Here is a 14,863-nt window from a genome sequence, read left to right on the forward strand (position 1 = left end):
CAGTACATTAAAATGTGGCCAATTACCTCCACCCAAAATTTTTCATTATTCTCTGCTCTGAAAGGTGACAGATAACCCGTTTCACTTCATTTTCTTTCCTGTTCTCACTCTCACAATTATGTGTTATTTGGGCAGACCCTTCAACAAAAAGGAGTCCGTGCCGTATAGTAAGAAGTGTTTATGAGGCTGGCATACTCTTTAGGTTAGAGAAGAAGGTAGAGTGGAGTTAGGCAGCTTTGCTAAACTAAAAGAGTCACAGTCTTGGGAATATCTAAAAATGTGATTATTTGGGATGAAACTATTATCTTTCCTTCTCTGGCTAACTGTAAATATCACCTTTTCAGGGGGCTGGTGAGAAATGGACAAGTGTGGCTTGGGCTTTTATACTGTCCTAGAATTATACAACTGAAAGGGATTTTAAAATTTCATTTCCAGTCTCCTCTCCATTCATTCCTCATTCATTTAAACATTTATTTAATGTCTTCTAGGTGCCAAACATTAGGACCACAGTCTGTATGCTGAAAGAGCTCACTCAGAATATCCCCTCAAAATATACCTGTGTTTTATCTCCAGTAACAAAATTCTGTCTTCATGAGGCAACCAGTTCCATTGTTGAGCAGCTCTGTCTGTTGAGATCTTCCTTATATTAAACTGGAACCTGTGTCCCTGCAGCCTCCACCCAATGGTTCTGCTTCTCTTTTTCTGGTTTTAACCCTTTTCCTAAATGATTTCATGTTTCAGGACAATTGCCATTTTTCTGTTGTCTTAAACCTTGAGTTAGGAAGGAGATATTTGAGACCAGTTTAAATTTAAGTATTGGGGCACCTGGGTGGCTCAGTCGGTTAAACCTCCGACTTTGGCTCAGGTCAGATCTCATGTTCATGAGTTCAAGCCCTGAGTTAGGCTCTGTGCTGACAGCTCAGAGCTTGGAGCCTGCTTCCGGCTCTGTGTCTCCTCCTCTCTGTGCCCTTCCCCCTCTCATGCTCTGTCTCTCTCTGTATCAAAAATAAATAAAGCATTAAAATGTTTTTTTTAATTTAAGTTTTGAATTTTATGGATTATAGTTATTTGTCCTCTAGCTGGGGGAATTTTGTTTCTTATATCCTCCTTCTGGTCCTATAACTATTTTTTTTATGATTATTCACCATCTTAATTTCCTTCCCACCCTTCCCTGCTCCAGAGGCCTCCTTTAATGGTCTTTCCATACCTCTGAGTACCTAGCTAAACACCTCCCTCTCCACTTCCCAGGTATGTAGGTGAGACAGGGTAGAGACCCAGTTTTCTAGAAAATTTCCCATCCTCAGTTGATAGTGGAAGAGAGAGGGGTACTTCAAGAATAAAATAACATATTTCAAATGTAGTTGATGCTAGTTCATTAGTTAATAACTTCAGTTAGGGAAACATCTATTGAATGCTCACTATGTGCTAGTCAAATGAATATAACCTGGTGATTTCATATTATATAATTAATGAGAAAGTTGAGGCAAGCACAGGAAAAGTAGGGGAGCACAAATATGGGGATGGGAGGCATAACGTTCAAGAGTATTTGCAAGCAAAAGCTGTGTCTGCTTTATTCACCTCTGTAGCCCTACCACCTAGTGTGGTACTTGGCATGTACCAGCCACGTATTGCTGGAGTAGTCAACAGGATGTGGCAATGCTGAATAGTAGTCTGGTTCTTTCTGAACGTTTTCATCTGAGTGCCCACTGCAGAATCACCCTGTACAAAACTGAACTTACCTTATCTACCCAGAAACGTACTTCCTCGCCCATATTAATAATCATTGTCAACCTCAGCCAAAAACTGTTCATTCCAGTCCCTGAGAAACCTGGTATTCTTTGAAACTGTCGCACATGAACTGATACATCATGATTTTTATGACCCTTTCCTTTTGACTATTCAAATAGGGATATTTTTATGTCAGCATCAAATTTATTACCCTAATTTATTAGTTGAGAAATGTCTTGCTATCAGAGTTTATGTTCTACCCATTAGCTTGATTTTACCCTTACTACCCTTTCCCACAAGGAAGGAGCAAGGGTCTCTCATATTTTTATCCTCTCCCTCTATTGGTTCCTTCTCTTTATCCTAAAAAACATGTTCAGGTCTTCCCCAAAAAAATATTCCTTCAGGCTTTAATCTATGCTGGATGACTCTTATTTCTTCATCTTCTGTTCATTTAACTCACTACAATTTGGGCTTTTTTTCCTACCATGTGATTTAAATTGAATTTATGAGAGTCAGACGATTGTTTTTATAAGATACCCTGCTATGCCATCTCTCTTCATTTTCACGGCGGCCTTTGTGGATCAGTATTAGTCACATTCTGTAGTGGGGGTGCAAAGAGACTTGCCCAGTGTCATACAGAAAATGGTAGAGCCAGGTCTTTGGATTATAAATTCAGGTTTCTTTGCTGTGTTTTTTTGGTCATAATACCTAACTAATAACTACCTAATAATTCTCCCTTCCTTGATTTTCATTCTACTGAACTTTTTAAGTTCTTGTCTCCATTGAAATTTTCTCAGACCTTGCTTCTAAGATTCTCTCACTTTCTAATCTTTGACAGCTAATCTCTTCATCTCGTTTACTATTTTTCCTTTTTCACCAATTGAAATATGTGTATATATGTTTACATATTTAAGTATATGTCATAATTTTATGGAATTTTATAATTGGATATTTGGAAAATCAATAATTCAGGAAAGCAAACTGAATCATCAGTCCCATGTATGGGAGAAGATAAGGACTGGCACTAAGGGCAGTTTCTTATGGAAATATCCAATTTTCATAATATGCATGTATTTAATTTTTTTTAATGTTTTATTTATTTTTGAGAGACAGAGACAGAGTACAATCTGAAGCAGGCTTCAGACTCTGAGCTGTCCGCACAGAGCCCAATACGAGGCTCAAAATCATGAGCCGCGAGATCATGACCTGAGCCAAAGTTGGAGGCTTACCAACTGAGCCATACAGGTGCCCCTATACACACACACACACACACACACACACACACACACACACACACATATTGTGTTCTTATCCTTTCACTCTTCTTCCTGTTTTTTTAACTGAGTGATCTTTTTCATTCCCATAACCTTAGCTATTATTTATATGCTGATGAGTTCCAAATGTAAATCTTTCTGACTCTCTTTCCTGAACTTCTAAGAGTTTTTCCAATTGCCTACTACATGTTTCTACCTAGATGCCCTACAACTTCTTAAGATTTATTCTGTAAGAGCTAGCTTCAGTCTCCTTCTTCACCAGACATGACCTTCTTTACCCACTCAGTTACCCGAACTAGTATGGTGTCACATTTTCCTCTTTAATTTTTTCATTCCCAAATCTAATTGGTGAACAATCCCTATCAGTTCTGCTGAAGTAATTTTAAGTCTGTCCCCCTCATTCAGTTCCCACTGCTACGGCTCAGGTATAGGCTCTCAAGTCCTCTTACTTATAACTTCTCTTCTCATGTCTTCAAATCAAAGCTGCCACATGCCAACATACTGCCCTAAGCACACACGCGCGCCTGAAACATAGAGGGAATTCAGACACAGTAGTGGTCCCAGTGAATGTGTTTTGTAAAGGATGCTCCCTCACCACTTTGAAATGAGAAGGGGTTTTTGAATTGCACGCGCACGCGCAGACACACACACACACACACACACACACACACACACACACAGCCATTAGAGTTGTTCTCTTGAACAGTCCTCTGCCTAAAAACCTATTGTGGTTTTTCTGTTGCTATCAGTGTTAAGTTCAAATACCAATGCCAATTTAAGGACTGATGCAATGTAGTTCCTTTGAAACTTTTTCTCCTTAGTGCCAGTCTTTATCTTCTCTCATACATAGGACTAATGATTCAGTTTGCTTTCCTGAATTCTTTACTGATTTTCTAAATATCCAGTTCCTTGCTTGAGTTTTTTCTCTGTCTAGAGTACAGCCTCCTCCCCACCAGTCTTCCATCAATACCTTGTACAACATTGATATCTCTTAAAAGTATGGGTTTAAAATTACGCTTGTGTGAAGCCTTGAACAGTGTTCTTCACTGGTGCTAGCGTAACTCTCCTTTGATTGTACTTTTATTGTATCTCTTATCACACTGAAAAGAACATATCTGCAACTAAATTATTCTTTGTACAAGTAGTTGCTGAAAGGAACACCTGCTTCAGTTATAGGCTTGCCTTAGTGCAAAGTATGTAAAAGGCTAAATTTTGTCTCAAACAGTTTGGTTCTTTCTCCTCTAGGAAGTTTGCTCTGATTTTTCCCATTCTCAGTGTATTAAATGTTCTCCTCTCTTACCTGTCATAAAACTTATCATTAGATATTATAATTGCCTGTATCTATTATATAGTGTTCCTTAAGAGAGTATAGACTACCTTGCATACAGGTTCAGGCAGTGTGGCATTTACTAGGGCTTTGTAAATGTTTTTAAATAATAATGGGAATAAATGAATGCCAATAAACAGCCAAAATAGAATCACAAATTTTTTTAGCTGCTTTTCAAATTCTGAATAAATAACTTCTCTAGATTCAAAGAATTTTAAGACTGCCATGACTCAACCAAGAGATTATGTATTCTCATCAGCAAACATTAATGAAAAAAAGATTGTTTATCTCATTTTTTAGAAAAAGCTTTTCCTAACCTGTTAGATGACTGATAAGAAAATGTGAAGAGATTGGGAGTTCCTTATACATAATTAAGTAGCTCATTCTTGCAGATACTTCAATAATTCATATTTGAAATATACTTTTTCAACAAAATTGGCTTTTTAGATAACTCCCTTTGAAGATGTTGTCGTTGTAGGATTTTGCTTTCTGGGTCTTAAGAGATTTGGGAATTCTACACTTTGTGAAAACAAAATGAATAAATGGGTTAGTTACATAGGCACAAAATTAAAATCACTATCCTAGTATGATGTAAAGTCCTGTTGTTACTGAAAGGGACTATTATTTGATTGAAAACTGGATTAGAAGGAGTTTAGATATAGGGGAGTGAGGAAGGTAAAAGGAGTGAGAAAACAAATGGTATGTAGAACAATCCTTTTCTTTTTCCTCTCTGTGTCCTCCAACCCTTCTTCTTAACCTGATGCATCTTAAAAAGAAAGGTGAATGTTAGGCAAGATGAAGTAAAGGCAAAGGTGAAAGCTTAGCTCATAGAGAATGTGTGGTTTGTCGTACTGGACCTTTGTGTCTTTCCACCAGCCTACCCTAATGGATAATGTTGAGCCTTTACTTGTTTAGACTGAGCCTCAAAGTTCAGGGAACTTTGTACTCCAGATCTTTGCCAGCCTGAAACAGAGGGAATTCAGACACGGTAGTGGTCCCAGTAAATGTGTTGTTTTGTAAAGGATGCTCCCTCACCACTTTGAAATGAGAAGGGGTTTTTGAATTTTGAGACTATTGAATTGCTGAAATCAGGTAGAGATCTTGGCCCTACAAAGTAAAACACTCAAGTAGGATTAGAATCGTAATTAGAACCAAAATGTCTGAGAAATAGGAAGTCAGTCAAAATAGCAGATAGACTGCTTAGGATAAGGACTATTCATTTTTACTTATGCAGTAAATATTTGTTCATTATCTTCTCTATTCAGGCCATTGGGAAGGCTATTCAGATAAGAGGGGGAAATGTTACAATTCTGTGCATCAATGCTTGGTTATGCCCAAGAAGGAAATGCTAAGTTGAGTCAAATGTAGTAAATATCTTGACTTTCTCATTTGGAGCTGTTAGAATTGCTGGATCAGTTGTTTTAAAAATTGTTTCATAGTGTTCTGAGCTCCTTTGGAGGTACCCCAGCTATCCAAAGGAATGAGAAAGAAAAGGCTGGGAGCATTATGTTCTCCATTGCCCTCTCCCTGCATCAGCCAGAGTGGCCTTACTTTGTCTATGGTATGCATTGTAATTTTACATAATATTTTGCCATTGGCCCTGTGAAAAGAAGTTTGAAAAGCATCGATAAGAGAGATCTTTAAAATCCCTTCTAGCTTTAAAATCTATGATTTTATGATGGGCTAAACTCTAACATCCTTCTGGCCAAGTTTTATAAGTCTTTGATTCTAAGTTTCCCTTAATGCTTTCTGGCAAATATTTATCTCTAAGTTAGGCTCTTCTGCACAGACCAGAATCAAATAGTTTCCCCATTTTCATAGTTTAAGTGCATAGTGCCATATTTTAAAAGATAGAAATATCATTTATTAAATAGTCTTTGTAGATTCTGTTTATTGAACCTAGTATAGACAGGCATTTAGCCAGATACCTTGCTGGGACCCTCTTCTCATCCAAGGCGTAAGTATTTGTCAGTATTCACAGTTTGGATGTTTTAGATCTCAGTATTTTTGAAATTCTATTCTTATCTAGAGATTAACAGCCTACTTACTGCGTTTTTTTGAAGCTGATGTTTTTAATTGTAATACTTTAAATCTCAATGGATGTTGCTGAAAACAAAATAAACAGTGTTATTTATCAGTGCCCAGCATGTAGTAAATAAACATTTATTCAATCATATATTTCATATTTAATAGCCTGCACTTTACAAAGAGCTTTCATATATAGTGTATTTCTTGTTATCTCTAATAATAATGAGGCAAGTGTACCATTTTTCACTAATGAGAAATTTTAGAACCATTACAGTAAGGAATTGGAAGTTTGAAATAGAGATTACTGTGAACTTTTTAAAAGACTCATATCTTGCTTTGTCTTTGACCTCTCTGATTATACCCATCTCCTCATTTATTGAGTAAGTATTTATTGATCACTTAATTATGTACTAGGTACTGAGGATAAAACAGACAAAGAAAATCCTTGTCTTCATTGAGTTTGTAAGCATCCTTCATTTTCCCTCAGGTTCCAACCTTTAGTCAAGTATCACAGCAAGTTTAGAAATATGTAAGCCTTAAAATGAAATATATTAGTCTTTCCTCTAGCAAATCGCTTCTTATATAATAAAACTATTACAACACTAATGTTCTATTGTAGTTACATAACTTATGTTTTGGAATTTAATTTCCTAAAGTCAATTTAAAGCTAATCAAGACTTTTCTCAAATAGCAAAGCACCGATGTTCATATGGTTAGTGATAGTGATGGAGATGACTTTGAAGATGCTTCCGAATTTGGGGTGGATGATGGAGAAGTATTCGGCATGGCATCATCTGCCCTGAGAAAATCTCCAATGAGTGAGTATTAATAGCTTTTTGGGTCCAGCATTATAATTTCTACTTTCTTTCTACTGCAGAAACTTAGGAAGAACAATGAACTTAAAAATCTCTTACTGACTTTCCAGGTTAACAGGGAGAAAATTTAGCAAGTAGGCACATTATTCATTAGAACCAGAGCCTCTTGAGTTTTTATTTTATTAAGCTCAACAATTCCCAGTGCTTTAGTAAAATTCATTAAAAATGCAAGGGAATGTATAGATTTGTTTCATGTGTATAATTAGTTATGAGTCTGTCTCTTTACTTTAAACCTAGACTAGGCTGATAAACAAATAGCTATACTTCTGTGACTTGACCTGCTTCCCCACATCTTATTGGAGGTATCAGTTTTAAGAATAGTATTACTTTTCCATTCACTGGTACCACCTTTAGAAGGAAAAAATGAAAACTAAATGGGCCATCGCCTTCTCTTTCACCTTATAAAATGTATACTGTAGAATCACAAATGGTACTATATGCAAAATTACAATTAAAATAAATCCTTAAATGCCTCATTTATTCAGTGAAATTAGGGAACTCCCTTGAGCAGAAATAGATGTGATATTTACTTAAAATTGATCATCTTACTTATAAATAAGATTTTTAAAATAACTTGAGATCCTTTTTATGTGATTCAATCACAAGATAATTTTAAGAAAACATGAAAATCCTAATGATGACTGGCATATATTTGAAATGCTTAGGATTGTGTCAGTTGGTTTTCCAGAATTCAGGAGCTTGGAATTTTTTAAAGGTTTGATAAAATTTTCTAATATATGTCAAGTTAAAATGTCTCCTCAGATATATCACAGAAGCTAAAATTTAATTTTATTTCCTCTTTATTGATTAAATATATTTCTTATATGTGGGATTAGATGTTATGTGGTTTGTTTTTTGTGTCTATTTGTTTTGTTTTTTTGTTTTTGTTTTTTCTTTTGTTTGTTTTTTTAGTGCCAGAAAACGCAGAAAATGAAGGAGATGCCTTATTACAATTTACAGCAGAGTTTTCTTCAAGGTAGGTTTAGGACATTAACTATATAAAATAGATGTTCTTTTAATGCTACTGTGATTTTTCTGGAGCAATTTAACCATAGATTGTCTTTAAATTTTCTGTGAAGTATTCAAATATTCAAAGTATGTGTTTCACTAGTAAGCCACTTATGCCACTTCAGAAATGCATTTATCTTATCTCTATATAGAAGCAAAATAAATGGATCAAACTGATATATTGACTATATTCCCAAAAGAGCTAGGTTATAGAATACTAATTTTTAGTGTATCATAGGGTAAACATAATATCCTTTAAAGTAGTGTTAAATTTAAAAATAATTAAAAATTTTTTAATGTAAGTTAATTTTTCTTTTAATTTTTGTTTTGGAGCTGTTTAACATTTCTTCTTTTAAGAGTCTACTATAAAATGTTTTAGTATGCATTTGAGATCTTGTAAGGTGGTTAAGTAAAGAAGATTTAAATATTTAACCCTAAACTTTTGTGTAAATGATATTTCTAGTTTTGTTTTCTAATGTAATGTAATTTGGAAACTTTGCAAGATATTATTTTTTCCCTCTCTGTTGGACTTCCAAAATAAATGAACTAAAATGGAAAGTTAAGGCTTCTGTAAGGAAAATCATATGAAAATGGATAACCAGGAATTGCTACTTATAAATGGCGTGGTTTGTAGCACTTATTAAATCCATTTGCCAGATGTTGTTAAAATTGCAATATTCTAATATTATCAGTATAGGCCAAAAAGAATTCTAAGAACTAGTGAAGCTTTTAATGAAATGTTTTAATGTTTGATCTGTACTTAAGAGACACTAGTCCCAACATTTGCTTAGAAGATGCTGGTTAGACTTGTGAAACTTTGGGGTAAATTTGAAATGTATTTTAATTAATAGATATACTTTTTCCTATAGATATGGTGACTGCCATCCTGTATTTTTTATTGGCTCATTAGAAGCTGCTTTTCAAGAGGCCTTCTATGTGAAAGCCCGAGATGTAAGTGCAATCTTAAACCTTTTCTGACTAAAAAGTGCATCCCATAGGTTTACCCTCAGACCTCAGGCACTGCTTAATGTTTTCTGTGTTTTTTATCCTAAAGATTTGATTTTGTTTGTGGCTCATTTAACAGCCTACTCATCACCAAGATGCCCATTTCAGAGGGGCAGTAGTATAATGCCAAGCTCTGAAACGGTATTTTTTGTAAGGGGAGGGAAGTGGACATGCTTAGGAGGGACCAGGCTACATGCGTATGTTTTTTTCAGTTACTTCCTTGACAGCTACTTGCTAAAAGAGGTTCTTTAATCTTTTCCTAAAATGATTCCATCTAATAATATATAATAATGGCAATATTTTTTTCTCAAAAGTCACTTTAGACACAAAAATATAGAAATGGTCTTTGTGATCTTGAAATCAGGTAGATTGACATTTATGACACTAATTCAGAATGTACGGTTTCAGCAAGAAGATTCTATGCACTCTCTATGTTGATACAGCAGTGAAGACCTCAGTTATCTGGCTCCTAATGATCTGCACGGCTTCAGCTCTTCCTGTTTCCTGCCTTACAACTAATAAATTTAGTAATAACGTTCCGTTTGTGTTTCCCCATAATCTTGCTCTTTGTTGGTACTTCTCAGCTGTAAGGAATACCTTCATTCTGCCTTTACCTAATTGACTCCTACTCTTCTTCTAAGACTAGTTGCTCCCGACTCTTCCACTATTACACCCACTCCTTTAGTACTTTGTGAGGAAGCCCTCTGCTCATCTTATGGTTACATTTAACACATCATCTATAATTATTCTCTGCATATGTCTTCTCAAAAGACTTGATTTTCTTTTTGGCAGTGACTGTGTATCTACATCCCTATACATAGTAGATATATTTACAGAATGAAGGGAAAAAAAGAGAGTGGATATAAGGAAAATTTCATCTTAAATTTTTAAAATGGACAGTAATTACTGCTCAAACTTAGAGCAATCGATGATAGTTTAATGAAGTAGAGTAAGAAACAGAAGCTGTTCTTTGCCCTTAGAATAGTGGAATACCCTATTATAAAGACTTCTTTAAACATCTATTTTTTAACTATTAAATTTATATTAAATGGATTTTATTTTTGAAGAAATAAATATTTACAACAATACATGTTTATAGTTTCCATAAATACAGGTTTATGGAAAATACTGAAAAGCAAAAAGGAAATATTCTAACAGTTTTCTTTATGATACATATTCTTTCCATTTTTAATATATTTTGATGAGTCATTTGTGCTTATTTAATATTATTGAGTCATGTTATAATCCTATTAAAACAGCTTATTTTCACCTTTTAGCAACATGACTATTTGTTAATTATTTTATAATATTTTCACTCTTTATTAAAACAATTTCTTAATACTGAAAAAATAAAAAGAATAGTACAATAAACACCCAAATCCCCTATACTTGGATTTAATAATAAATGTTGCCATATTTGCTTCTTCCATATATAGACATCCCAAAGGTTTAATGGAGATATGAGCCTTAATAACTTCATTTTTTAATGTTTATCCTTGAGAGAGAGAGAGACAGACAGACAGACAGACAGCACAAGCAGGGGAGGGGTGGAGAGAGAGGGAGACAAAGCATCCAAAGCAGGCTGCGGGCTCTGAGCTGTCAGGACAGAGCCCCATGCAGGGCTTGAATCCACGAACTGTGAGATCATGACCTGAGCCGAAGTCGGATGTTGAACTGACTGAGCCACCCAGGCGCCCCAGCCTTAATAACTTCAAAACTTTAACTGCCATTTATAAAAGAGCAGTATTTGAAATGTACTTATTCACATTTTTACATTTATTTGGGTTTGTGATTTTGATGAATAAGTTTTTATGATAAATTTTTGTTTCAGTTCTTGTCCGATTAAAAATGGCAAACATTGGAAGTAAATGTAAAATTGATTATTCAAAATATACAAAAACAAACAAATATAAGAATTTAAAGTTTCATATGATTTTTTTAAGTTTGTGGCAGTTAAATTTTTGAAATAATTAAAACTTAAACTGCATGAAACATTTAGGATACCCTTGTATATACATTATTTTTGATTAAACCATTTCAAAGTAAATTACAGACATCATATCTTATACCTAAAAACATCTATATATATTTTCCAAAAAATAATGCTTTCTCCTATATAATCACAATACCATTATCACAAGCAATAAAATTAACAGTAATTTCCTAATATCATCTAATATCCAGTGATCATTCAAACTTTACCAGCTGTCCCCAAAATGTCCTTCTGTTTTTTCTTAAACCACGTCTATTCAAGGATTACAAAATAGATTTGGTTGTTAGATTTCTTAAATCCCTTTTAGCCAAGCCCCTTCTCCTCTCCAACCACCCCTCCCCTCCGCCCCATAACATCTGCTTTGTGAAGAAATCATACTAGGTGACTTACAGACTGTTCCAAATTCTGGATTTGTATAATTGCTTCCTTGTGTTATTATTTAACTTGTTTCTCTATCCCTGTATTTCCTGAGAAATGGATATGAGGTGTAAAAAGTTTGTTAGATTCAGGTCAAACTTTTCTTGCAAGAATGCATTGTAAGTAATGCTGAATATTTTATTTAAACAGGATCTAATGGTTATAGAGTCTCTCATTGTCTGGCCATGTTATTGTATTTAAACAATCACTTATTGGACCTTAATATGGTTGAAAGTAGTTGAAGTAACTGGAAAATGTTAGGGCCTTTTGTAACTTAAACTATAGCTCTCAAAATAGGCATAAATGTACAGTATATAATAGATTTTAAAAACTGTACTAAGTGTCTCATATAATAAACTGGCATTTGGATTTATTCAGACTGATTATTCAGAGGAATACAACTCTTGCTTATTAACTTCTGGATATGTCTAATGAAAACTATTGATTGTTTGATCTTGGTGTTTTAACAAATGAAAATCATTGGTTCGTGAAATTAAATATTTTGCTTCATATTAGATTTATACCAAAATCCACTGCTCTCTTTGGACTCTTAAACTGTCTATCTTTTCCCCCTCATCCAACAGTTTCTGTCTTCATTTCTCTTTTCCAAGTTAAAAAACAACAGTTTATACATTGTTATTACATTACTGTAAACTTATATAAAATTTATCCACATAGTGGATAATTTATTCAGAATTAAATCTAAGCAGATACATTTATTATGGTCATCAGACAAGTTATATATATCTACTTTTAATTAAAGAGATGGGGCACCTGGGTGGCTCAATCGGTTAAGCGTCCAACTTCTGCTCAGGTCATGATCTCACAGTTGGTGGGTTCGAGCCCCATGTCAGGCCTGGAGCCTGTCTTTGGATTCTGTGTCTCCCTTTCTCTCTAATCTTCCCCTGCTCACGCTGTCTCTCTCTCTCTCTCAAAAATAAATAAAACATTAAAAAAAATTTTTTTAATAAAGAGAACCGGGTCCATATAGAAATAGTACTGCTACTACAGATTTATATGATACTGTATGATTTATAGAACATCTTTCCTATACATACCTCGTTTGAACCCCACAACAGAACAGTGAGACAGGGACATAGAATATCAATATTCCCAATGTAGAAATGAGAAGGTTCAGAAACACAACACAGTTTAACCAAATTAGTAGTAAGTACTGATGGCCAAACAAAAGCTCAGGTTCTAACACAGATAAGTGTGATTTGTGCCATATCACTACATTTCAGTTTTCAATAGTAACGACTATACTACAGGTTCAGTTATCAAAGTTCATCTCTCCTTTTCAGATCTCACGTTTGAGAGTTAAAACAAATCTTTTTCAATATTATTTTATACAACTTGTGAATGAATCATTTTTAAGAAAACAGTTGGCCAATGTTCACATATTTTAAAAGCAAGTGTGACAGATACTGTGGCATTCTTACTAAATTTCTTCCATCTTAAATATCACATGTTTAATTTAAACTGTGGGAGGCACATTAATTTTACCGGGGCAACAGATGAGCCTCAAGTACCAGCATTCTTCACTTGAAGTGAGAAATTAAGTTCCAAGAGTAAATAAAAACAAGATTGAAGGTTTAAATCCTCTGCTAGGCTTTTTGAACTTATATACTCATTAAATGTTTATTGGAGTGGTGGGATTACAAAGGATTTGGGGAGCTTCATCAACTGGTATATAGTTAATCACTAAGTAAAACACTACATTTGATAAAGTGTTTCTCACGATGCCACATTCAATCCATCTTAATGAAAACTGCTTCAAGCTGATTTCATTTGAGAGTACTTGATGAAGAGTGCCCATGGTTCTTTCTGCCTTTTTCATGAGGAATTTAAAACACTGTCCAAAGCGAAGTTCTAACTTCAGTAAGATAGGTATTCTAAGTTCTTGTGTTTAAGTATGTTGTGACAGAGACAGACTTCTGGCAACAGGTTCATCAGTTTTATGACCTTCTATGCCTTTAACTATTAGAGATGTTCATGCCCTTGAGGGCCCTAAATATTTATCACATGCCTACTAAGGACCTGAACTATAGAGGTTTCCTGCCCTTGAGATGCTCGCAGTTTAATGGGGAGGATAATATAAACATCCATATAGTATAATATGCTATAGAAGCAAAGAGGAGAGGTATTTCATCCACCTTAGAAAGCTTAGGGAGATTTCTTGAAGTACATCTGACCTGAATCTTATAAGATAAACAATACTTAGCCAAATAACAAAATTCTAAAAAGGAAAAAAAGATCAAAAGCAAAGGCAGGAAGATTAAAATTAGAGAACTACAACCAAAAACTTAAAACTAGGAGAAAAAAATGCAAGATAATTGGATTACAGGGCATGAGGCTGGGAAGATCAACAAGGGCCAAGGCATGGAAGGGGCTGTGATTCCCTGGCATTTAAGAGATATTTATTGACTAAAGCTTATATTATCTTTAGATAAGTGAGAAACAATGGTTAGTCACCTTAATTAAGGTTACAGAAGAGGTACCACTTGCCATACCACAATTCCCTAGGAGTTTCTTTTTTTTTCCTTTTTTAAATGGTTTTATATATATATATATATATATATATTTTTTTTTTTTTTTTGAGAGAGAGAAGCAGAGACAGAGCACAAGCAAGGAAGGGACAGAGAGAGAGGGAGACACAGAAGCTGGAGCAGGCTCCAGGCTCTGAACTGTCAGCACAGAGCCCGACACGAGGCTCAAACTCTTGAACTGCAAGATCATGACCTGATCCAAAATCAAGAGTCAGATGCTTAACCGACTGAGCCACTGAGGCACCCCTGCCTAGGAATTTCTTAAAGAGGATTCTTTTTTTCCTTATTGCATCCCTACCTCTCATTCCTGCTACCTCTGAATTCTGTACAAAACAAAAAGTGCCCTAGAGAGTGATTAGACATTTGTAGTAACTAAAAATCAACAGCAATAAAAATCTCCATGCCAGGGTTTATCTCCCACATGAAGGGTTATTCATTTCCTAGCATCCCCTTGGGAGACTGGGCTTTGATATCAGTACTCCTGTTAGACCTCCTTAGATCTTGACTTCAGACCCAGTGCCATTTCCAAATGTTACAGATAAATTAAGGAAAGCAGTGCTCAACTCTTAATTTTCCACTTAGTAACTCTGTGGCCCCAAACAGGTAATCAGCTTGTTTCTTATCTGGAGAAAAAAAACAAGAGAGATGATGATACAGTT

At 34.8% G+C, this 14,863-nt stretch overlaps 1 protein-coding gene across 3 annotated transcripts in view; it reads left to right on the forward strand.

The window, feature by feature from the left end:
- The window catches only part of FAF1 (Fas associated factor 1), a 474,908-nt gene that overhangs the window by 330,233 nt on the left and 129,812 nt on the right, over window positions 1–14,863 (forward strand). For all 3 annotated transcript variants that reach the window (XM_029946447.1, XM_029946449.1, XM_029946448.1), the window contains 3 exons: window positions 7,049–7,175; window positions 8,145–8,208; window positions 9,110–9,191. In XM_029946447.1, the coding sequence (XP_029802307.1) occupies window positions 7,049–7,175; window positions 8,145–8,208; window positions 9,110–9,191 (273 nt within the window). The remainder of the gene's footprint in view (window positions 1–7,048; window positions 7,176–8,144; window positions 8,209–9,109; window positions 9,192–14,863) is intronic.

Source organism: Suricata suricatta, chromosome 8 (assembly GCF_006229205.1).
Source record: "Suricata suricatta isolate VVHF042 chromosome 8, meerkat_22Aug2017_6uvM2_HiC, whole genome shotgun sequence".
In the NCBI taxonomy this organism is placed as follows: domain Eukaryota; kingdom Metazoa; phylum Chordata; class Mammalia; order Carnivora; family Herpestidae; genus Suricata; species Suricata suricatta.